This window comes from Delphinapterus leucas, chromosome 11 (genome assembly GCF_059928025.1).
Source record: "Delphinapterus leucas isolate spDelLeu-1000000601 "Yukka" chromosome 11, BTC_Dleu_Yukka2, whole genome shotgun sequence".
Classification (NCBI taxonomy): domain Eukaryota; kingdom Metazoa; phylum Chordata; class Mammalia; order Artiodactyla; family Monodontidae; genus Delphinapterus; species Delphinapterus leucas.
Window position 1 is genome coordinate 44568705 of NC_143139.1, and position 25905 is coordinate 44594609.

The 25905-nt window shown below is 39.5% G+C and overlaps 1 protein-coding gene and 1 non-coding gene across 3 annotated transcripts; both read right to left on the reverse strand.

Annotated features, from left to right (window-relative positions):
• Positions 1–179: 179 nt before the first annotated feature.
• PRIM1 (DNA primase subunit 1) lies at positions 180–25836 on the reverse strand. Of its 2 annotated transcripts, XR_016394961.1 has the most exons (14): positions 25664–25836; positions 24021–24178; positions 14101–14207; positions 13957–14030; positions 12692–12828; positions 12223–12281; positions 11100–11209; positions 10512–10603; positions 10201–10342; positions 8910–8979; positions 8385–8473; positions 8138–8207; positions 2867–2965; positions 1191–1306 (listed from the first exon to the last, which is right to left on the reverse strand). XR_016394961.1 is itself a non-coding variant. In XM_089920885.1 (13 exons), exons 1-13 carry the CDS (start codon positions 25764–25766, stop codon positions 1287–1289), a joined length of 1260 nt encoding a protein of 419 aa, XP_089777011.1. In that variant the 5' UTR covers positions 25767–25835; the 3' UTR covers positions 180–1286. The 2 variants fall into 2 exon arrangements, 1 of the variants encoding a protein (XP_089777011.1); XM_089920885.1 differs by lacking the exon at positions 8138–8207 and having other exon boundaries at positions 180–1306; positions 25664–25835.
• On the reverse strand, positions 24935–25064 carry LOC115803540 (small nucleolar RNA SNORA11). The gene has a single exon (XR_004024279.1). It is a non-coding gene; the product is annotated as a small nucleolar RNA SNORA11 (small nucleolar RNA).
• Positions 25837–25905: the final 69 nt, after the last annotated feature.

Sequence of the window (25905 nt, forward strand, 5' to 3'; positions counted from 1 at the left end):
TGGCATCCAGTTCCCTGAACAGGGATGGAACTGGGGTCCCCTACATTGGGAGCACAGAGTCAGCCACTGGACCACCAGAGGAGTCCCAAGTCTTTAGGAATTTTGTATTCAGGAGTTTTAATTGACCAGTCACTGTTTTCCAAAAAGACTGAACAATACATAGTAAACAGAAGCTCAGATGAGGAATTTTACACAATAGTCTTTAATATTTTTTCTTAAAAAATTAGAAAAGAGAAAGAAATGAAAGGCATTTCAGTGTGTTGACTGTATTATAGAATCTGTTTTATATAAATCAAAAACAAAAAACAAAAAACGGACTGTGGCAATGGAGAATACAATGTTATAGGTAGTGCAAAGGAAGGAAAACTCAGGGAAAGCACCAGCCTGATAGCTTGCTTCTCAGTGTTTCTCAAAAGACAGAATGTAAACCAGAATGACTGTTTTGTTAGGTTGGTTGTAAAACCACGCAAAAGAAATCTGACACTTCAGAATCTATCACATGAAATCAAATACAGAAGAAATGAAACCTTTAAAATTAAATTTAAGTGGCTGGAGATATAGAGAGTCCAAGTGTTTTGACAAGTACAAAAGGTTTTATGCTGGTGAAGTTGGTTATTCTAAATTGCTTAGAAAATTGTTCTGAGGGAAGAAGTTAGGAGCTACAATTGCCAACAGTTGTAAAAAATACTCTACTAGGCCCTAATATTGTAACATAGTAACTCGTATCTTTTGAACTAAAGTTTTAGTAGGTGTAGATGCTCATTTTAAAATAATTTTTTAAAAGACAAGCAGCAGGGTGTGGCCTGACCAATAAAAATATCAGTAAGCAAACTTAGGGAGTGACTGAATACACACTCCAGGTATAATTGACTTAAGTGTCTAAGACTTAAGAACGAAATGCTCATTCACCTAGAAATATGGAGGCTGAATCTGGTGAACTGACATCAAAATCTTGGGCATATTACTGCTCACTTACCTCCATATATGGCAACTGGTAGAAGTGAGTACCTATATCGGAAATCTTAGAATTATAATATTAAATTTTACAAATTAATCTGCAATCCACTTATATCCTCCTATTATTGCTCCTTCCAGGAACCTGAATATTCTCCTTTGGTGGTCTCAGGAATCTTTTCAACATAACTATTTTTCAAGAAAAGAAAATTTTGCTTTGAGCATTAAGACACATACACAGTTCTGCTATATTTATTAAATGGCTCTTGAAGTATTTGATTCTTGGTTGAAGGGAGAAGATATCCACATTGGTAAAAAGGGAGTTGTTATCTTCAGAAGTCTTTTTGTAAATCTAAAATAGAACAGATTTTTATCAAGGATAGTAAAGGAAAACAAAACAAAGCCCATTTATTTCACATCCTGATTTGCTTAATGCTTCCATTAAATTCACATCATGCATAAAGATTTGCTTTCACATTTGCTGAAGCCAACATTATAGGCTGAGCTAGTACAGAACAAGAATACAAAGGACTTAATATGACCAGTTGGAATGGCAGCTTCAATGAGGCTTTCCAAGTTCAGAGTCATCACTGTTCATTCAACAAGCACATATTTGAGTGGCTACTATGAGTTAGAGCATTATCTTAGGCACTACTTTTTAACCACCACACATTTTGTTAAAAAATGAAGTGGAAAGGGAGTTTGTATTTTTATAACACTGCCAGTTTTCTATGGTATCCATCAATCTCTTGAATAATATTCACTGTTGATTTTTTTTCCTCTTGGCTTACACATATGCTCAGGCGTCTCCTATTCAAAGAACTCTTCCTTTGACACTGCTATCCTCCTAGCACCTCCTTCTCGCTCTTATATCCAACAGGATTTTATCAGTTCTCTACTGCATTTGACACTTGATAATCTCCTTGAAACTTTCCTTTCCCTTGGCTTCTGTGACACTTTTACTTAGATCTTTCAACTTCCAAAAAATCATTACCAAGTTTCAAGGATGGCTCCAGTATTTGCACTTTTTGGAGATCTCCAATTCTACTGTCCTAATACTAATAGCTCAGTTGATCTCTTGGGCTCCAGTCTATCCCCTGCTTCTCCCCAGATATACTGTTGCTAGATTTATCTTTCTATTATAGATAAAACTACAAATCATGGCACTCCCTTTCTCAAAAACCTTTAATAGCTTCCCTGTCCCATCTGAATTAAGCTCAAACTCCCAAGACTGGAATTCGAGGCCATCTATACTCTGGCTTCAGTCTGCTTCTTCGGATTTCTCTCCCATCACTTCCTGACGCATCTTTTACCAGATAAGCTGTACTACTTCATGGCCTCTAGAGTGACTTGATGCTTTCCTGCTTCTATGCCTTTGTTCCTGCTGTTCCTTCAAGAATGAACAACCTGTCTCCTTTTCCCACTCCTGTACCTTTACCTCATCAAATCTCTGCTTGCGGAAATCCTACTCATACCTCAAGGTATGATATATTAGCATTGGGGATTAGAATTCATACAGCAGCTCACTGAAATAGAGTTCAAATACCACCCTTTTCATATAAAATCTTCTCAGGTTCTCTCAATCAGATGAGATCTCTTAGCATTTTGTACTTCTTTGTTTTGTACCAGTTAGTACTCCTTAAGGGCGGGGAGCCATCATGTGGAATTCATCTTTGTATAATTCATTTTTGTTTCCCTCATAGTACCTGACACATAGAAGGTGTTAAAATGAGTGTGTGCTGAATTGAATTAAGGGACCCCAGTTTTCAAAATACTAAGGATAGTGAGATAAACTAGTAACTTTTTTTGAGAGGAGAAAGATTACAGCTCTAAAAATTGTTCACTTGCTGGATGTTTTAAACTACCTGTACTAAGACCTAAATAGCTATAAGGGAAAGGTATAGAATCTTACCACTCTTCTTGAGAAGTTCTCCTTTTCGAGATTTATCCAGGTTTTCAAGAAACTGCTCAAAAACTTTTACAAAAGGACCTAGACTGGTCTTCTTGTAATCTAAATTATTTAGACCATGAATTATAATTAGCATTTTGGCAGCAAGAATAACATGAAAGTATAAGTTTCTTGTAAAAATTCTCTAGAATAGCGCTGTCCAATAGAAATATAATAAGAAATGTGTAATTTAAAACATTCTAGTAGCCATATTAAAAAGGTGAAATTAATTTTAATAATGTATTTTATTTAGCCCATTATATCTAAAATATCATTTCATCTAAAATATCATTTCAACATGTGATAAAGACTGAAATATTTTACATTCTTTCACACTTCTTTGAAATCTAGTATTTTGTACTTAAAGTACATCTCAATTTAGATACTATATTATCATTGGAAATACTTGATCTAGATTTAAATTATAAAATATATAGATAAAAAAGCTCATATAACTAATTTTTCCAAACATACTTAAAAGTTCTCCAATAATTGAATCGATTATCAGTTTTTAAGTTTAAATTAATTAAAATTAAAAAAAATCTGTGGCTAATAGCCACATGTGGCTAATGTATTAGACAGTGCTGCTCTAAAACATCCAAACCACGTGTACACATCTACTCTAGCAGTCAGTCATAGCATCATCTACTGCTATGTGTTAAGTCCCATCAAACATTCCTTCCTTTAGAAATTGTGGCTTTAATAATAAATAGTTTTACCAACAGAGCAAAACATTAAAAATGTGAAGTCAGGGCCATGCCTTCTGAAAACAATCAGAAGTTGATAGTCACATGCATTAAGTACAGGTATTCTTTGATCTATAAAACAGTCTTAAAAATGTACATAAAATTTTGAATACAGAATCTTAATCATCCATTTAATTAAACAATCTATAATTAATACCCAAAGGAGGCAAAAATCTAATTGAGATCAAAATGAGATTTGGATTTTGTCTGCATGGAATTAAGAGTCCTCATAATAGTTTACTGGAAAGAGTAAAAAAAGAAACTAGGGACTTTGCCCTTGGTCCAGTGGTTAAGACTACACGCTTCCACTGCAGGGGGTGTAGGTTTGATCCCTGGTTGGGGAACTAAGATCCCGCATGCCACGTGGCCAAAAAATTAAACAAACAAACAAAAAATCTTAAAACAAAACATAAAAAAGAAACTATACTTAAAAATTTTTTTAGTAAATGTTATCTGACTTACTTGGGACTGGAAAAGGAATCTTGATGAGAGTATTAAGGATGAATATCTCAATTGTGGCAATTATGAAAGTAGATTATAATTTTGTTCTAAATTTTTAATATATAAATTTTCTTAAGATAAATAAACTTATACCAAAGAAACAATTTAGTTTGGGTTCAACCACATTGTACTTTGAACCTTTAATTCAAGATTGTAAGCTCCTTGGATGAAGGCCTCTATATTTGTTTCACCATTGCGGAATATATAAGCTCTTCATATAATTATTAAACAAATACTCACAAATTAAACAAATATTTACAACTGCCTATTATACAATATATTGAGTACTATGCTAAATTATAAAAATGTATAAGCCATACTACTTGGTCTCAAGAGTTTTTATTTTTTATTATATTTTCTTTGCGGTACGCGGGCCTCTCACTGTTGTGGCCTCTCCCATTGCAGAGCACAGGCTCCGGATGTGCAGGCTCAGCAACCATGGCTCACGGGCCCAGCCGCTCCGCGGCATGTGGGATCGTCCCAGACCGGGGCACGAACCCATATCCCCTGCATCGGCAGGCGGACTCTCAACCACTGCGCCACCAGGGAAGCCCAAGAAGTTTTTATTTTTAAAAATTTATTTATTTGGGCCATGCTGTGTGGCTTGCAGGATCTTAGTTCCCCGACCAGGGATGGAACCTGGGGCCCAGTGGAAGCTCGGAGTCCTAACCACTGCACTGCCAGGGAATTCCCTCAAGAAGTTTTGGAATGAACTGGAAAAACAGCTCCTATATGTAGTGATAGAAAACAATATATAATTAAAGGCCAAACAGGCATATGGATAAGTATGAGTCCAAAGAATTGACCAGAGCTTCCCTGGGGGTGCAGTGGTTGAGAATCCACCTGCCAATGCAGGGGACATGGGTTCAAGCCCTGGTCCAGGAACATCCCACATGTTGCGGAGCAACAAAGCCTGTGCGCCACAACTACTGAACCTGCGTGCCACAAATACTGAAGCCCACGCGCCTAGAGCCTGTGCACCGCAACGAGAAGCCACTGCAATGAGAAGCCTGTGCGCCTCTATGAAGAGCAGCCCCTGCTCGCCGCAGCTAGAGAAACACCGCACGCAGCAACGAAGGCCCAACACAGCCAAAAATAAATAAATAAAATTAATTTTAAAAAAAAAAGAAAAAAGGAATTGACCAATCAAAGTTGACTGAGGTGGCTATGAACTAGGTCTTAGAAAAAAGATTTAATTAGATAGAAAGGAGAGTGGAGAACATTCCAGGATTTGAGAAGTAGAAGGGAAGGAGCAAATGGTACTAATCTGAAAGTGGACAAAAGCTTACAATCACAGAAACTAAAGAAATAATAAGGAACTTACATATCACCTATTCCAGCCTCCCACTACCTCTAGAGCATCCCTGATTTACTGATGGCTATTAGCCTTTATGAATACTTAAAATGATAGGCAGTGCAGTTTATGTTTGAACACTTGTATTTATTACAAAGCTTCTCCTTATAGGGAGCCAAAACTTGCTTGCTCAAAACCTCTGAACAAAGGAAAAAGATGTCCACAAAGAGATAATATTAAATTTAAAAAGTTGTGTTACAGTAATATATGCACTTGGTTAAAAAAAGTAAAATAGTCCTAACAGGTTTATAGTGGAAAAAAATAGCAGCCTCCTGCCGTAATTCTGACCTTTCCATCTTCTTGAATGGCAACTACTTTTTTCTTTCCTAGCATTCACTTCTAAAAATGAATACTTCCATTGTTACTTAGAAATCTAAGGCCATTCTTCCTAGCTCTATGGCTTTTTTGTTGGGGAGGGATAGTAGGAAGGGGTCTGAAAGCTCTTAAGATCTTCTCTTAATTCTCAGTGTTAAATTTCAAAATGATGTGCCTTGGTGTAGGCACATCATTCTTATTATGCTGAGCCCTTTCAACAAAGGGCTCATTTCTGGGATGTTGTCCTATATAATTTTGACAATTTTTTCCTCCCTGTTTTATTTATTCTTTTTCTGTCAGATATTAGACCTCCTGAACTAGTCTTTAATTTTATCTTTCTTTTCCTTAAAAAAACAACTAACTTGTCTTTTTTGTATTACTTTCTGGGAAATCTCAACTTTTCTCTTCCAGCCCTTCCATTGAATTTTTTATTCAAATGGTGATTTTTTTGATTTTTAAGATCTCTTTCTTATTCTCTGAGTGTTTCTTTTTCATAGCGTTTTGGTCTTGTTTCATGGATACACTATCTTCTCTTATTCTCTGAGTTTTTCTTTTTAATATAAATTTATTTATTATATTTAATATAAATTTATTTATTATATTTATTTATTATTTATTTATTATATTTATTTTTATTTTTGGCTGTGTTGGGTCTTCGTTGCTGTGCGTGGGCCCTAGTTGCGCAGGGTCCTAGGCGCGCAGGCTTCAATAGATGTGGCCCGCAGGCTCAGCAGCCGTGGCCCGCAGGCTCTAGAGCACAGGCTCAGTAGTTGTGATGCATGGGCTTAGTTGCTCCGTGGCATGTGGGATCTTCCCGGACCAGGGCTTGAACCCACGTCCCCTGCACTGGCAGGCGGATTCTTAACCACCACACCACTAGGGAAGACCAGATATCGGTTTTTTTAAAAAAGGTTTCCTGGGCTTCCCTGGTGGCACAGTCGTTGAGAGTCCGCCTGCCAATGCAGGGGACACGGGTTCGTGCCCCGGTCCAGGAAGATCCCACATGCTGTGGAGCAGCTGGGCCCGTGAGCCATGGCCGCTGAGCCTGCGCGTCCAGAGCCTGTGCTTCACAACGGGAGAGGCCACAACAGTTAGAGGCCCACGTACCACAAAAAACAAAACAAAACAAACAAAAAAGGTTTCCTTTGTTCCTTGCATTGTCTGTTTTCCCTGAGTTCTTTTTTCCAGTTTATTTATGTTGGAGACTTTTTTCCAATATTTTAAACAGAACGCTTGTAATCATTCTACAAATAATGATGGTGGAATGTACTTGTTTACATATTAAGTTAGAGCTAGAATATATGAAGTGATATTTGAACTTGGAATCTGAAAAAAGGGTAGCAACATTTGACTAAAAAGGTCAGAGATGAGAAATCTGCACTGCCCATTACAGTAGTCACTAGCCACATGAGGCTATTTAAAGTTAAATGAAATTAAAAATCCAGTTTCTCACATTTCAAGTGCTTAAAAGCCACATATGGCTAGTGATTACCATTTGGGCCATGCATAACATTTCCATCATCACAGAAAGTGCTATTGGACTCTACTGCTATAGTGTCTCTTGGGTATTGGTATAAGAAGATTTGACTTTCACTAACAGGAAGTTTTATATTCCCAGCTCCTTCAAATTCTTGAATATACAATTCAATCACAGTTTAGACATGTATTTAACAGAACACTCATCTAGATATAAAGACAAAGTAGAGAACAAAATATTGCATATATAGTAGTTGTTAAATAAATAGTTGTTGAATATAAGACTGTGAGATTCACTACTGGGCATATACCCAGAGAAAACCATAATTCAAAAAGACACATGCACCCCAATGTTCATTGCAACACTATTTACAATAGCCAGGTCATGGAAGCAACCTAAATGCCCATCGACAGATAAATAGATAAAGAAGACGTGGTACATATATACAATGGAATATTACTCAGCCATAAAAGAAATGGAATTGGGTCATTTGTAGAGACATGGATGGATCTAGAGACTGTCATACAGAGTGAAGTAAGTCAGAAAGAGAAAAACAAATATCGTATATTAATGCATATATGTGGAACCTAGAAAAATGGTACAGATGAACTGGTGTGCAGGGCAGAAATAGAGACACAGATGTAGAGAACAAACGTATGGACACCAAGGGGGGAAAGTGGCGGGGCGTGGTGGTGGTCGTGGGATGAATTGGGAGATTGGGATTGACATATATACACTAATATGTATAAAATGGATAACTAATAAGAACCTGCTGTATTAAAAAAAAAAAAAGACTGTGAGATTCAAACAACTATCAAAACCAACTGACAATTTAAACTTACAATATAGATCCTGGCATTCAGATGTTACTTGTGAATATTTGTTGACTCAAATTGGATTCAACAGCACCATCTGGGCAATTGATGAAGGACAGAAACATTGCTATAATATTATTTGTTACTGAGCTGGTTTCAAGATAAACATTGATCTATTCTGGTCTGAATCCAAGGCGAGTTAATTACTGGAGTCACAGAAAGATGTCTATATAGAAAGATTATGTTAAAGTGAGACTTCAATATATTAACCTACCTCTGGTTCTATGTTTGATATCAGATTCAGCTCCGTTCTCTTTTTCTTCTTCTTTAGTGGAAATAACATCCAATTCATGGCAAATGGAACTACAGATAGTAGAATAAGATAATTTTAAAGTTGGTTCTTGGTCAACATTACCCAGTGTATGAAAGCACATGAATCTCACAAGATTTTCTGTGAAAAAATTGTGTGGCCAACTAAATTTGGGATATTCTAAAAACGATAATCTCTTCTTGGAGTTTTCCATGCACATTAGCATATTAAAGACCAGGAAATTTTGCAGTAAATAACTTTTAATCTGCTTAAGTCAGCATTTCCCAAACTTATTTGAACTCTTTTTTTGCATAATAGCAGCTGAAAAACTTGTGTTCTATGGAACTCACTAGGAAATGTTGCTCTGCTAGGACATCATCATACAGCCTCAGAGAAGCTGCCTCTCTTGAAGGGATCTAATCCAACATACGTCACATTTAGAACAACAATCACAAACAAAAAATGAGTGATCAGTAATCTGGAACATACCTTATGGTTGGAACAGTAAATGGATCAAACTGATCCACTTTCTGTAAATCAATAGGCACAGAAATGCGACCTGTGAGAATCAAAAGTTATAAACTGAAGACTGGAATACAGATCATTATAAGCTGTCTCCTATGAGTTATTTTTGGCTAAAATTTTAATCTAAGGCTTAGAAAGAGGGTTAGACTCATCTGTTAAGAACAGTATTTAGGCACATTAGGTGTGTCCTTTTTTTTTTTTGCGGTACTCGGGGCTCTCCCGTTGCGGAGCACAGGCTCTGGACGCGCAGGCTCAGCGGCCATGGCTCACGGGCTCAGCCACTCTGCGGCATGTGGGATCTTCCCGGACCGGGGTACGAACCCGTGTCCCCTGCATCGGCAGGCGGACTCTCAACCACTGTGCCACCAGGAAAGCCCTAGGTGTGTCTTTTATTTCTCTTAACAAAACACCAAAAAATAGATGTGAAAGACTGTTAAGCTATTACCTAGTTGCTGTTATTTCTACTTTTATTTCTATCTTCCTCTTCCCTATATCCTCCTATATTTAAGTACAACAGTCTCAAATTTAGAGTCCTCAAAATGGAACAGAATAGATGGAAATAGTTCATTTCATTACCTTGAGTTATTTGCTGAAATTGAAAAGACACCTATGTGTTGGCAGGTCTGAAAAGGGGCTGTATACATGTATACACTACAGAGTCACTGTAGATTATTAAAGGAAACAAGGCAATTTGGGAGTATTTTTTAAAAAAATTATTTATGGGACTTCCCTGGTGGCGCAGTGGTGTGTTAGTTTCTGTGCAATGGTGTGTTAGTTTCTGCTTTAAAACAAAGTGAACAAAGTTGCTGGCTGCACTGCGAGGCTTGCAGGATCTTAGTTCCCTGACCAGGGATCAAACCTGGGCCCCATGAGTGAAAGTGCCAAGTCCTCACCACTGGACCACCAGGGTATTCCCCACAATTTGTTTTAAGACTGTGGACAAGTCACTTGAACCTCCTGGGCCACTGTTTTCTCATCTGTACAATGAGAGCTATTGTTCTGTGATTTCTAAGTTCCTCTCCAACTCTACTTCTAACAATGAACCTCAGAAACCCAACTAAAAATTATTTACATAGTGGAAACTCATCAGGCAGCTACTAATCAACAGTTGAAAAGTCAGTGAACGCGGGCATTAGCTGACAGAACAAGTCTTCAACCTTTACTATTTCAGACATTCACACCCAGTGATATGCTTTCTAAAACAAAAAATAACTTTGATTTTTCTTTTATTTTCCTTACTTTCTTTACATAGTACCTGTTTTAGGATGAACACTAAAAGGGCTCTTCAGTAAATGATTGATTCCTTTGCTAACATTGATATCCAGTCGTGGAAAACAGTACTGGAGCATGATCTCCCACTCAAGCCAGGGTCCACATTTGTCATTTTTGCTGTTATTCTAAAAGTAGATGCAAATCCAGCATGAGGATCAATAGGAATTTTTGAGGATTTCTTTAAAGTGGTTAAAAAGTGATCTTCAACCATCTTTAACTTAGTAAGCAAAACAATCAGAATTTAATTAAAAATTGCATTATTGTATTTGTAATACAGATTTCAATGGAATATACCTGACATCTGCTGGCTGCTTTCTTCAAATGCTCCCAGCGCTGAAGTGAATTGTGATGCTTTTGGAAGCTTTGTTGAAGTTCATCATGCATTGGTGATGGGTCATTAAGGAACACACTCATTTAGGGCACATCAACGAACAACTTATTTTCAGTATGTATTACCACAAGGATATCTAAAGTTCACATAGAAAGTAATTATTGTTTTCTAAAATGCAAATATTAAACACATATCCTTAGAGAAATTCCCTTGTTAAACTATATTAGATATAACAAAGAATGCCAAAATAACTGTATAGTTTAAGGTAAAACTGGTCCCTGGTCTGTACATATTTTGAGGATGATCCCACATCCTTTAAGTAGTCATTAATTTTAGGAGGATCAACTTTCAAAATGAGGAAATTTATTTACAAAACGGCCTCGCTTCTTATTGTATTCCAGACGAGAGATTAAAAAACGAAGAAACACAGGAGATGTTTTGTGTAAAAACATTAGACTTATAAACATATGAGAATATGTAGGCAGAACACATTTATAATATCATAGATCAATACAAGTAGCTCACATAGAAATGGTCTTGGGAAAGGATATTTTCAGGAACAAGGGCTAAAATCTTATCCCAGCTTTCTTTATTCTCAAGAATATCTTGATCAACCAAGGCATAGTCTTCAAAGTATTTTTTTATTATGTTTATAGATTTTCTGTAGGAATAACAATAACAAAGTCCCAACACTATTAGCAACACATATGCCACATGGCTTTTGTCCACTTGGAAGGCTAGTACTTATTTTCACTGAATTTCTAAAACTTAACTAGATAAAACTGGAATTACATCTCTTCACAGGGTTATAAGAGTTAAATGAGACACTCTAAGGGGAAAGAACCTAGCATAATACTTGGTTTAGACTAGATATTCAAGAAATGTTTACTTTTTAAACTCCACGATTTAGAAGGTAATAGCATCATTAGTTTGTAACAAGGGTGGAAAGCAACCAAGTCAGGACAGCATAATAATACATCAGTAGTAGGATGTGGGATACAGTCTATAGTTTCTACTCTGAATTGCGTGCTTTAACATCTCAACACTTATATAGTGCTTAGCAGTTTGAAAATAGACTTCACATCTACTGTTTATTTATTTACCCGTGCCCCCTGCAGTGGAAGCACAGAGTCTTAACCACTGGACCGCCAGGGAAGTCCCTCTACTGTTTCATTTTATCTTTGCCACAACTCTGTGAGATAGATGGAGCAGACATTGTTCTCCCTATACTGATAAGAAACAGGGGCTCTAAAATTTATCAAGGTTGTATTAAACTGGCAGAATAGGGATTCTTACTCCTAATGCAAATCCTCTTTCCATTATCCTGGAGAAGTAGTGAATTCAGTGGAATCAAGCAGACCAGGACATGAATCCTGAATTTAATAATTACTTGTGTGAAGCCAAGCAAATTATACAATCTCTCCAAATCTCACTTCTCTCATCTGTAAATGGAGATACCATCATGTATCTAATGAGGTTGTTGTGAAGACCAATGAGAATATTTGTGAGGCACCTATCATGAATGCTGGAGCGTATAAAATAGACACTCAATTAACTCTAGCTATTATTATTGTAAAATGCTACCCCAGCAGAGAAAATTAATCAGGTAATTCTAAAAGCACATGCAGGTAAATCAGACACAACTTAAACTTCATGGAGTCTTTTCCAACAGACCTGACAAAAGGATGAATTTTTTCACTTAGGTGAACTTTCTTTTTAACATCTTGACCACCCTGAAAAACAAACCATCACAAAAACACTTCGTGTATATTATGTAACATAAATGAAATAATTAAAACTTTAACGTGTTCTAAAGATATTGATTAAATTCTGTCAAAGTATAGAACCTTGGATGACATTTTATATAGTCTCAATACATGTAACTTTCTGGGTTAACTTTACTTGACATACTTGAACCAGAAAAGTCAACTAATCTTCCTTATGCCACAAAGGAGGATGCTTAACAGCAAAATATGAAGCATCTTAAAAAATGTAGCTACTATGATTTTAATTGATCTACTGGTAAAATCATCTCCTCTGAAATACAAATTCTTAAAAGATAGTTTAATTTTGTTACAAAACATACCAGGCTTGGTCATATCTAGCAAACAAAGAAATGTAAATATCATTAAGAAGACCTTACCTTTACAACGCTCAAATATTCAACTATCCCAGAACGTACTGCAGAGGACAGTTTTCTAACTGATTCATCACAGACCCAGCAATGAACACCTCTCCTTCCAGAATATACCCAGAGACGATGTTTAAATCCAAAGTCCTCTGACGAGGGGGGAAAAAATAGGTTTTAAAACAAATCTATGAATTCCTGGTTCTTGCTTACTTCTTTAGCTTCATTTTTTTAACCTCTTATCCACATGTACTCATCTTAACTATATTAGTTGACCCTTGAACGAAGTGGGGATTGGCGTGCCAACGCTCCCCAGTCGAAAATCCATGTACAACTTATAGTAGGCCCTCCGTAGAAACAGTTCCTCTGCATCAGTTCCTCTGTTTGTGGTTCCACATCTGCAGATTTAACCAACTACAGGTCATAGAGTACTGTAGAATTTACTATTGAAAAAAATCTGTATAAGTGGACATGCGCTGTTCAAACCCTTGTTGTTCAAGGGTCAACTGTACATTATTTGTATTGGGTTGGCCAAAAAGTTCGTTCGGGTCTTTTGTAACCTCTTACAGAAAACCCCGAATGAACTTTTTGGCCAACCCAATAGTTTCCCATGCCCCCATGCTCTTGCCTTCAGTTCTTTACCTATCCTGGTCTCTCTGCTAAGAATGTCTTCATGCCCCAGTACTTCCATTTCTCTCCCTGACCAACTGCCATTGATCTCTAAAGACCCAGTCTAGGGATATTAAGAGAGTTAATAAATTTAAAGTGTTTGGAACAGTGCCTGGTACATCATAAGCCCCCTATGTAAGAGTTAGCTATTATTATTATCATTATCATCCTCATCATCACCTCTTCTAGGAAGCCTTTTCTCATCTAATCTCTTCCCATTCCTGTATGCACTCCTGCTGTTCTATACCCCCACAGCATCCCGTGCATATTAATGCATATGTAATCCTGAATTTTCTTGTTTCCTCCTTAGACTGCATAACCTACCTGAAGTAAGAATTGTTATCTTTCATAGTTCCCTCATCTAGCACAGTACCTAGCTTGCAAAAGTTGCTCAATAGATTGAACTGGGAAAAAATTAAATGATTTGATCAATAGCTTTATCAAAGTTTTAACTACAACTTTATTCTAATCTTTTATTTTCCCTACCATATGTTTCAAAGAAACATGTTAGAAATTTATGAGACTTGACTATAAAATGGTATAGACAGGTTAATATTCAGAGGAAAACAGATTCTCGCATTTGACCCCACTCAGATACTGTTAATACTTGCCCTTCAATGCTCGGTCAATGATGTGTATGGCCATTGTCATGAGGGTCCAGCACTTAGAACATATGTCTGCAGAACTGGAGCAAAATCATCATTACTCATTGTCAGTGATACCACCCACCTACCATCAAAACACGTGGAACTCACCTACAACATCTCCTCACATCATCGTAGTCTGTCATGTCAATGTCAAACACCAGTTCTTTTTCCTGAGCCTGGAAAGCTCCCAGCTTCACTGTATTGTGTTGATTGGGCTACAAGTACAAAATAACAATCAGTTTCTGTAACAGCTGCCATGCTGCCAGATATGCTTATTTTCTACCTACACAGAAAAAGTGGCCAAAGAGAAGTGAAGAAACCATATAATGCCAAGTCTATGTCAGTTGAAGCTCACTGACTCGATCCTATACATCCAGAATTGATGACAGTGTAACTTTCATCTACTTAAAGCAAGATGTGATAAATACATGTTACCATATTTTTTTTCTAGTTCCATTGAGATATAATTGATATATATGACATTGTACAATAAACATTTGTTGATCAATAGAACTCGTAACAATGAGTTTTTAGGTTTCTGATAAGGAAAAGTACATACAAATAATTAATACCCTATTGCAAGGTATTTTAAGGACCTTTAATTGTTACTGGACATATAAGTAACAGAAATGTATTTAAAAATTTTCAATAATTCAAAAAGATCTCTCAATTAGTCTGGTTCAAGCTGTAAGTAATCTCCTTTGAGGCGATGGACTACCTGGTAAAGAAGGTGGACTGAATACAAATACTTATTTGGCTTCCTCTAAACCTGTGCAAAAATAAATTTTTTTTGTTTTGTTTTGTTGTTTTTTGCGATATGCGGGCCTCTCACTGTTGTGGCCTCTCCTGTTGCGGAACACAGGCTCCAGACGCGCAGGCTCGGCGGCTATGGCTCACGGGCCCAGCCACTCCGCGGCACGTGGGATCTTCCCAAACCGGGGCACGAACCCGTGTCCCCTGCATCGGCAGGTGGACTCTCAACCACTGTGCCACCAGGGAAGCCCTTTTTTTTTTTTAAAGAAAGGCACAAGTCTTTTATTCATTCACTTACTTTTTAATTCTTATTGAAGTATAGTTGATTTAAAATGTCGTGTTAGTTTCTGCTGTACAGCAAAGTGAATCAGTTTTAAATATACATATATCCATTTTTTTAAAAAAAATTATTTATTTATTTTTGGCTGTGTTGGGTCTTCGTTGCTGCGTGAGGGCTTTCTCTAGCTGTGGCAAGTGGGGGCTACTCCTTTTTTCTTTTTTTTTGGCGGTACGCTGGCCTCTCACTGTTGTGGCCTCTCCCATTGTGGAGCACAGGCTCCGGACGCGCAGGCTCAGCGGCCATGGCTCACGGGCCCAGCTGCTCCGCGGCATGTGGGATCTTCCCGGACCAGGGCGTGAACCCGTGTCCCCTGCATCGGCAGGCGGACTCTCAACCACTGCGTCACCAGGGAAGCCCAGGGCTACTCTTCGTTGCAGTGCACAGGTTTCTTATTGTGGTGGCTTCTCTCATTGTGGAGCACGGGCTCTAGGCGCGTGGGCTTCAGTAGTTGCAGCTCGCAGGCTCAGTAGTTGTGGCTCACAGGCTCTACAGCACAGGTTCAGTAGTTGTGGCGCACAGGCTTAGTTGCTCCACGGCATGTGGGATCTTCCTGGACCAGGGATTGAACCCGTGTCCCCTGCATTGTCAGGCGGATTTTCAGCAACTGCGCACCATGGAAGCCCCTATTCACTCTTTTTTTCTATTTATTTATTTATTTTTTGGCATGCAGGATCTTAGTTCCCTGACCAGGGATGGAACTCGAGCCCCCTGCAGTGGAAGTGCAGAGTCTTAACCACTGGGCCGCCAGGGAAGTCCCTATCCACTCTTTAGATTCTTTTCCTATATAGGTCATTACAGAGTATTGAGTAGAGAGTTCCCTGTGCTGTACAGTAGGTCCTTATTAGTTATCTTTTATATGTAGTAGTGTATATATGTCAATTCCGATCTCCCAATTTATCCCTCTCCCCTCCTTTCCCCCCTGGTATCCGTAAGTTTGTTTTCTACATCTATGACTCTATTTCCTTTTTTTTTTTGGCTGCGCCCCACGGCATATGGAATCTTAGTTCCCCGACCAGGGATCAAATCCGTACCCCCTGCGTTGGAAGCGTGGTCTTAACCACTGGACTGCCAGCGAAGTCCCTGTGATTGTATATCTGTTTTGTAAGTAAGTTCATTGGCGTAAGTCTTTTAAAAAAGAACCAGAGAGGGGCCTGGTGCTGACCTGAGCAGCCCCTTTCCCTGCCTGACCTGCATGACCAGGCCCCTCCCCAGGAGGCACAGCTGGCTGAGGGACGGGCACTGGGTACCTCAGGGTGAGCAAAGGCCACGGGGCTAGGGGCACAGCCTGTACTCCCACCCTGAAGTTCCCCAACTGCACCTTTGTTGAATTGTGGTAGCTAGGAGGATCTTGGGGTGAAGGATGATGTCTTGGCAGCTGAAGCTGGGGCAAGAACCCTGGGCTCGGGTAAGGAGCAGGGGGAAGAAAGTATTCTGGTCTTAAGTCCAGCTCTGTCCTCAGTAGGCTCTGGCTTCCTGCCCTGGCTTTCGTCTGATGCTATAAATTTTCTGGTCCCCCTGGGTCTGGGGACAGTGTTGCCTTCCATGTCTAGAGAAACTATTGTAACCAACCTTTTCTAACACAATAAAGAGGTGTCCTGGAAAAAAAAAAAAAAAAAGAACCAGAGAGGAGACAATACCACCACAATTTTTATAAGGAGAACCAAAAAACTGAATCTTCAGCTCTCACTAAAGGATAAGAAGGAACCCAATTTACACCTCAGAATCCCCAAAAGTCTCAGGAATAGGTGACAACAGCCATCTCTGGAGGTGAGATTAAAAACAAGAGGATTGATTTAAAATCTACTTATGAAGCAGTTAGTTCCCCATAGCGCTAAACTTACTCCATGGAGCTAGGTGACTGTGCTTCCATTTCCCTGGCAAAGATACCTGAATTATTATCTGCAGAGTGTAAAACAGAGGGTCTCTGGGCTGGGGAGGGGACAACAGGCACAGTTGAAGAAGGATGTGTTGTACAGATATTCAGAGGATTAATTAGCCCTTTACATGGGGAATGCTGAGACCCAGCCCTCTCCTCTGTACCCTTCCACTAACACCCCAGGCAGGAGATGGGAAGATTCCTTTCTGAAGACTCTGTCCAAGTGTGCCAGGCACTGTTATTAGGCTCTAGGAATTGATCAGTCATCAACTGGAGTTTTCATTCTAGTAAAGATCTAGAGAAATTGACATCAGAGATTCGCCCCAATAAAACAGCCCGGCCAGATCACTCTGTAGTAAAGAAATCTCAGCCATGTATACAGAGTCTCCAATCAGCTTTTTAGTACTCTATTCTTAAATATAAGCAACAAGCAAGAAACTACCAGACATATGAGGAAAACCTCTGATATGAAAGAGTGGAAAAAAAACAGAAAAAAATGCACCTTTAGAGAAAAGAGCCTGTGGAACAGAAAAAAATTTTAAAAACTATCATTGATATCCTCAGTGAGAGAAGATGTATCAATGAAAAAAGTACAGGATGTCCTAAAAAAAAGTTCTTGGAAATGAAAATATAATAGCAGAAATGAAAAACTTTTAAGGAAATTGCCCAGAAAGTAGAGAAAAAGGAGACTAAAAAATAGGAAGAAAGGGCTTCCCTGGTGGCGCAGTGGTTGAGAGTCCACCTGCTGATGCAGGGGACACGGGTTTGTGCCCCGGTCCAGGAAGATCCCACATGCCACAGAGCGGCTGGGCCCATGAGCCATGGCCGCTGAGCCTGCGTGTCCGGAGCCTGTGCTCCACAATGAGAGAGGCCAAAACAGTGAGAGGCCTGCGTACTGCAAAAAAAAAAAAAAAAAAAAGGAAGAAAAAAAGAATTAGAAGACCGGTCTAAGACATAAAATCGCCTTAGGAATTCTAGAGACCGGAGAAAATAGGTAGGAAAAATTATATTAAAAATAAAAAGGGTCAGACAAGAGGGCAGACCGAAGAAGCAAGAAGAACTATAATCCTGCAGCCTGAGGAACAAAAACCACATTCACAGAAAAGATGAAAGGCAGAGGGCTATGTATCAGATGAAGGAACAACATAAAACCTCAGAAAAACAATTAAATGAAGTGGAGATAGGCAACCTTCCAGAAAAAGAATTCAGAATAATGATAGTGAAGATGATCCAGGACATCGGAAAAAGAATGGAGGCAAAGATCGAGAAGATGCAATAAATGTTTAACAAAGACCTAGAAGAATTAAAGAACAAACAAACAGAGATGAACAATACAATAACTGAAATGAAAAATACACTAGAAGGAATCAATAGCAGAATTACTGAGGCTGAAGAACAGATAAGTGACCTGGAAGACAGAATGGTGGAATTCACTGCTGTAGAACAGAATAAAGAGAAAAGAATGAAAAGAAATGAAGACAGTCTAAGGGACCTCTGGGACATTAAACGCAACAACATTCGCATTATAGGAGTCCCAGAAGGAGAGGAGAGAGAGAAAGGACCCAAGAAAATACCTGAAGAGATTATAGTCGAAAACTTCCCTAACATGGGAAAGGAAATAGCCACCCAAGTCCAGGAAGCACAGAGATAAACCCAAGGAGAAACACGCTGAGACACATAGTAATCAAATTGGCAGAAATTAAAGACAAAGAAAAATTATTGAAAGCAGCAAGGAAAAAATGACAAATAACATACAAGGGAACTCTCATAAGGTTAACAGCTGATTTCTCAGCAGAAACTCTCAGCCAGAAGGGAGAAGGGAGTGGCATGACATATTTAAAGTAATGAAAGGGAAAAACCTACAACCAAGATTACTCTACCCGGCAAGGATCTCATTCAGATTTGATGGAGAAATCAAAAGCTTTACAGACAAGCAAAAGCTAAGAGAATTCAGCACCACCAAACCAGCTCTACAACAAATGCTAAAGGAACTTCTCTAACTGGGAAACACAAGAGAAGAAAAGGACTTACAATAACAAACCCAAAGCAATTAAGAAAATGGTAATAGGAACATACATATGAATAATTACCTTAAACGTAAATGGATTAAATGCTCCAACCAAAAGACACAGGCTCACTGAATGGATACAAAAACAAGACCCATATATATGCTGTCTACAAGAGACCCACTTCAGACCTAGGGACACATACAGACTGAAAGTGAGGGGATGGAAAAAGATATTCCATGCAAATGGAAATCAAAAGAAAGCTGGAGTAGCAATACTCATATCAGATAAAATAGACTTTAAAATAAAGACTGTTACAAGAGACGAGGAAGGACACTACATAATGATCAAGGGATCAATCCAAAAAGAAGATGTAACAATTATAAATATATATGCACCCAACATAGGAGTACCTCAAAACATAAGGCAACTGCTAACAGCTATAAAAGAGGAAATCAACAGTAACACAATAATAGTGGGGGACTTTAACACCTCACTTACACCGATGGACAGATCATCCCGACAGAAAATTAATAAGGAAACAGAAGCTTTAAATGACACAATAGACCAGATAGATTTAATTGATATTTATAAGACAGTCCATCCAAACAGCAGATTACATTTTCTTCTCAAGTGCGCACAGAACATTCTCCAGGATAGATCACATCTTGGGTCACAAATCAAGCCTCAGTAAATTTAAGAAAATTGAAATCATATCAAGCATCTTTTCTGACCACAATGCTATGAGACTAGATATTAATTACAGGGAAAAAAACATAAAAAACACAAACACATGGAGGCTAAACAATACGTTACTAAATAACCAAGAGATCACTGAAGAAATCAAAGAGGAAATCAAAAAATACCTAGAGACAAATGATAATGAAAACACGATGATCCAAAACCTATGGGATGCAGCAAAAGCACTTCTAAGAGGGAAGTTTATAGCAATACAATCCTACCTCAAGAAACAACAAACATCTCAAACAAACAATCTAACCTTACACCTAAAGGAACTAGAGAAAGAACAAACAAAACACAAAGTTAGTAGAAGGAAAGAAATCATAAAGATCAGAGCAGAAATAAATGAAATAGAAACAAAGAAAACAATAACAAAGATCAATAAAACTAAAAATTAAATTAAAAAAAATAAAAAGGGTCAGAATGGCCACTATCAAAAAATCTAGAAACAATAAATGCTGGAAAGGGTGTGGTGAAAAGGGAAACCTCCTGCACTGTTGGTGGGAACGTAAATTGATACAACCACTATGGAAAACAGTATGGAGGTTCCTTAAAAAACTAAAAATAGAACTACCATACAACCCAGCGATCCCACTACTGGGCATATACCCTGAGAAAACCATAATTCAAAAAGAGACATGTACCACAATGTTCACTGCAGCACTATTTACAATAGCCAGGACTTGGAACCAACCTAAATGTCCATCGACAGATGAATGGCTAAAGAAGATGTGGCACATATACAAAATGGAATATTACTCAGTCATAAAAAGAAATGAAATTGAGTTATTTGTAGTCAGGTGGATGGACCTAGAGTCTGTCATACAGAGTGAAGTAAGTCAGAAAGAGAAAAACAAATACCATATGCTAACGCATATATATGGAATCTAAAAAAAAAAAAAAAAGGTACTGATGAACCTAGTTGCAGGGCAGGAATAAAGATGTAGACATAGAGAATGGACTTGAGGACACAGGGTAGGAGGGGGAAGCTGGGGCAAAGTGAGAGTAGCACTGACATATATACACTACCGAATGTAAAATAGTTAGTTAGTGGGAAGCAGTAGCATAGCACAGAGAGATCAGCTCAGTGCTTTGCGAAGACCTAGAGGGGTGGGAGAGGGAGGCTCAAGAGGGAGGGGATATGGGGACATATGTATGCATATGGCTGATTCACTTTTTTGTACAACAGAAACTAACACAATATTGTGAAGCAATTATACTCCAATAAAGATCTATTAAAGAAAAAAAAAAAGGAAAATTTCCCAGGATTGAAGGATACGAGCTCATGATCATATGTGTCCATCAGGTATCTAGCACAATAGATGAAAAAAGATGTACACCATTAGGGACAGAGGGGATAGGCAGAAAATCCTAAGAGCGGGGCTTCCCTGGTGGCGCAGTGGTTAAGAATCCACCTGCCAATGCAGGGGACACGTATTCGAGCCCTAGTGAGGGAAGATCCCACATGCCGTGGAGCAACTAAGCCCGTGTACCACAACTACTGAAGCCCACGTGCCTAGAGCCCGTGCTCCACAACAAGAGAAGCCACCTCAATGAGAAGCCAGCGCACTGCAACGAAGAGTAGACCCCGCTTGCCGCAACTAGAGAAAGCCCGCACACAGCAACGAAGACTCAATGCAGCCAAAAATAAATAAAATAGGTACAACATTAAAGAAATAAATTTTTTTTTTAAAAGAAAATCCTAAGAGTTTCCAGGTCCAACACAATGGAACAGGAATCAGAATGGCATTAGTCTTCTTAACAGCAACATTGGAAGCTCGAAGATAATGTAGCAGTGTCTTCAAAATTCTGAGGGAAAATGATTTACAAACTCAATCATTAGTTAAGCATAAAGATAGAATGAAGACATTTTCCAGATACAGAAGGTATGAAATATTTTGTCTTCCATGCACCTTTTCTTAGGAAGCTCCTGGAGGATGTGCTCCACCAAAACAAGGGAGTAAACCAAAAAGAGAACATAGGATCTAGGCAACAAGGATCACAGGAGAGAGGTGAAAGGAAACCAGGGTGATTACAAGTTCATATTTACCCGTCAGGCTTAGAGAGGAGGAGTTAAGAAGGCTGCAGGAGAAATTTCTTCAGGATGAAACTGACAAAATACTTGATGGATCTGAATACATTGGGAGATTTATATAATTAGCAGTTTGGGGTTGAATTAGTGATCTAATCCTAATTTTTAACAAACATACTAAGAGCATGTGGTAATAGGAAGGTTCTCTGTGTGGTGAGGGTAGGGGGTGAGACTGAACAAACCCTAAACTCTCATCTGCCAGAATGGAAGGTCAGTAGATAATGCTTAAAATGGAAAAACAGAAGAAATATAATCATGTTATTTAGAGACAAGGAGGCAAATACCTTAACAATCAGCAAAAAGAAAATGCTTGCCTCTGGGGAGCAAAAACTAGGGGGAAAAGTAGGAGACCTTAAAAAAAAAAAAGCCTAATTAATAGTAGTTGATTCTGTAAACTACGCGCATATATAACTGATAAAAATCACAAACAAAACACACAAAAAGGGTGTACAGATGCCTCTGCCTTGGTCCAATTAAAAAAATGACACTATCCCCCCCGCCCTTCTGTGCTAGGGAGAAGGAGTAGAGTGACAACTTGACCCTTCTACAGAGACTTCGATTTTTTGTTTTTTTTTTGCGATACGCGGGCCTCTCACTGCTGTGGCCTCTCCCGCTGCGGAGCATAGGCTCTGGACGTGCAGACTCAGTGGCCATGGCTCACGGGCCCAGCCGCTCCGCAGCATGTGGGATGTTCCTGGACCGGGGCATGAACCCGTGTCCCCTGCATCCGCAGGCGGACTCTCAACCACTGCGCCACCAGGGAAGCACAAGACTTCAGTTTTAATCTCCACCTCTGAAGAGGAGTAAACTGTTCCAAAGCATTTTCCCTGCATGCCTTATCTTACCTCTTCTTCTCCCCTTCCCCTGGGATTCAGAGTCAGAAAACCTGGATTCAGGTCCCATCTCCCTCATTTAGAAATTGTATGACCTAGGGCAAATTATCGAAGTTCTCATTTGTAAAAAGAATAATGAGGGCGCTTCCCTGGTGGCACAGTGGTTGGGAGTCTGCCTGCCGATGCAGGGGACGCGGGTTCGAGCCCTGGTCCGGGAAGATCCCACATGTTGCAGAGTGGCTGAGCCCGTGAGCCACAACTACTGAGCCCAAGGGCCACAACTACTGAAGCCTGCGCACCTAGAGCCCGTGCTCCGCAACGAGAGGACACTGCAATGAGAAGCCCACGCACTGCAACGAAGAGTAACCCCCGCTCGCCGCAACTAGAGAAAGCCCGCACACAGCAACGAAGACCCAACGCAGCCAAAAATAAATATAAACAAAATAAATTTATATTAAAAAAAAGAATAATGAGGATTGACATGAAAAACAAGCTATACAACATATGAAAAAGCTCCATACAAAAGCTATTATTTCATGTGTATATTTTCCCCACCATGTGTGTATTTTTAAGGAGAGGAAGAAGGACAATTTTGGTATGTTTATTCATTCCGCAGATAATTACTGTGTACTCTCTGCCTAGCAGTATTCTAGGCACTTAGAATGTATCAGTGAGGTGAGCAGGTAGGAGGAATGGCAGGCTGCAGACGCCTCACTGAGTAAGGACTTGAAGGAGGTGAGGGAATGAACCAATAACATATTTGGGGAAATGGGTTCTAGGCAGTGGAAACTGCTTGAGCACGGGCCAGTGTGGCAGGTGAGGAGTGACTGAGCAGAAGAGAGGGACTCTTACTTGGAGTGAAATGGGGAGCCACTGGAGAATGGTTTTGAGCAGAGGAATCATAACAATCTTGTTTTAAAAGGATCCGTCTGGCTGCTGTGTTGAGAAGAGAGTCTAGAGTCTACAGGAGCAAAGTGTTAGAAAGTTTTTACAGTAATTTAGATTAGAGATGGAGATGATGATGGTAGCAGCACTAGTAGCAGTGGTTGGATTTTAGATATTATTATGGTAGAGCTAAAGAGATTTCCTAGTGAAACAGATACAGGTGTGAGAGAAATAGAGAAATCAAGAATGATTCTCTCCAATGCCCTCTGTGCTCAACCACGTTGACTTCCTAGTCTTTTAGCCAGATACTCTTTTTTTTGTTCTAGTGAGAATACAACCAATTCACTTCCAAACTATTTCCAGTCAGTAATGTAAAGCATCAAAGGACAATTTGTGGCTCTTCAACTAAAATAAGCTCTAAAAATTTATCTCAAAATGCTAGGGGCACCAATCCATTCTTGGTTTAAAAAACAACAAACTACATAAAAAATCCATTTCTTACTCTGTGGGAATATACCGCGCCTATATCAATCTTGTACGGATTCATTTTCTGCATCTCCTTTTCCAGATCACTCTGGTTGTTGAAGGATTGGTAACGAATGTAAATATCATCTTTCAATGTGAAGGAAAATTCACGGTGTTGAAAGTAATTCTTTACCACTGCAAAATAAATGTACACTTTAAAAGTTAATTTGGTACTTTACCCAGCTCAGAGCATTAAAACATTAACCAATGAGAAGATATATATTTTTTTCTTTTTAATTTGTGCTTTTATTTGCCAGTATAACTACAGTAACCTGCAAACTTTTTTATTCTAAAAAGCACATTTTACATCACAGTCCAACAGACACATACATAATGTGTATACATATATAGAAGTGAAACAAAGGTTTTGCCAAAAACGTCTACCCTGAGTGTTAATTCTTTTTAAGACTTTTTTTAAAAAATTAAGGCTGAACTGCACTGACACATCATAATCACCAAAGTCCCTAGTTCATCTTAGGGTTCGCTTTATGAAGTGAATAGTGTTGCACATTCTACGGGTTTGGACAATAGTATGATGACATAAAATCATTATAATGTCATACAAAGTATTTTCACCGCTCATAAAAACTTCTGTATTCTATGTATTCATCTCCCCTCCCCCGCAAACTCCTGGCAACCACTGATCTTTTTATTGTCTCCATTGTTTTGCCTTTTCCAGAATGGCATATACACGGAATCTATTTTTCTTTTTTCCTTGAATAGAGGGGTTCAAAGCCTTTATGCCTATAACACCACTCATGGCCCAGCCACACGTGGACCGGACAGGCTCCAAGTGGCAAACTCCCCCACTGAATACTGTAGCCTTCCTCCCAGTACTGAGCCCTGTCCCACTGGCCCTGCCCAGCAGCCACGTGCAGGTGAAGGGGGGATACGTGTTGGGTATCTGTTCATAGGAAGGCCACAAGTTTTGTGCCCCTTGTCACAATGAACCCTAATTCCTGTTGGGTGTGTTGTAAACACATGAGCCATTTCTTCAGACCCCCTGCTCTGAGCACACCCCAGAGAAGATATTTTTAATGAGTCCTCTGTGCTCAGCACTGTGCTACATGTTAAAAAAAAAAAAAAGACAAGAACTAGTTCCTAATTTGAAGGGGTTTACCATCCCGCATCTAACAGGGAAAAGTAAAAATGAGGAAAAAGATGCAGAAATATTTTCAATATGTAATACCACCTCTTTTTCCTCGGTGGGCACTAGTAAATTCCTGGGAAGAGTTAAGTACCTCTCCTCTTTTAGGAGATGCCCCTCTGTCCCTGAGCTGATCACGCCTCTGCAGCTTCATGCTACGACCCGGTAACCCCCCCTTGGCTGCAGATAAACACCGAACCGAAAGTGAGTCCGACCACTTGAGTCTGACCAAGGAGTGACAGGAGCAGCGGCTCTGCCTTACAATGCGTAGCGGTAGGCTGGTCATTACAACCTCTCTCGGCCCATTTACACCTCAGAGGTGAGGGGGAGGGCTCAGGATAACGCAAGACGGTGCCCGGCACAACGCCTGGCACACAGGAGGCGCTTCATATTGTCATTCCAAGGTACCCTCCTGAAATCTCCTCACGTTCCCCTCCCAACCCACTTCCCACCCCGCTCCCCGCCTCCATCACCTCCGCCATAGTTGAGCCAGCGATAGTACTGGGCGTAGGGAAAGAGCCTCCGGTAATAAAGCTTAAGCAGCTCGGGCAGCTCGGCGGGATCAAACGCCTCCATGAAGCGCGGAACTCAACCCAGGGAGGCCTGCCGCGAGAAATGGCGGGAACCACACAGCCGGAGCCCCCGCCACTGCGCAGGCGCATCGTGGCCGCGGCCGGCGGTCTGCAGGGGCCACTGGGAATTGTAGTTCCCATTC

Bases quoted from the DNA above. Each gene is read 5' to 3' on its own strand.
- PRIM1 (XM_089920885.1), bottom strand. From the start codon at position 25,766: ATGGAGGCGTTTGATCCCGCCGAGCTGCCCGAGCTGCTTAAGCTTTAT. The intron at 24,179-25,663 runs GTGATGGAGGCG...TTTATTTTGCAG, and splicing joins CTGGCTCAACTATGGCGGAG to TGGTAAAGAATTACTTTCAA. The intron at 10,343-10,511 runs GTATATTCCATT...ATCTACTTTTAG, and splicing joins AAGCAGCCAGCAGATGTCAG to AATAACAGCAAAAATGACAA.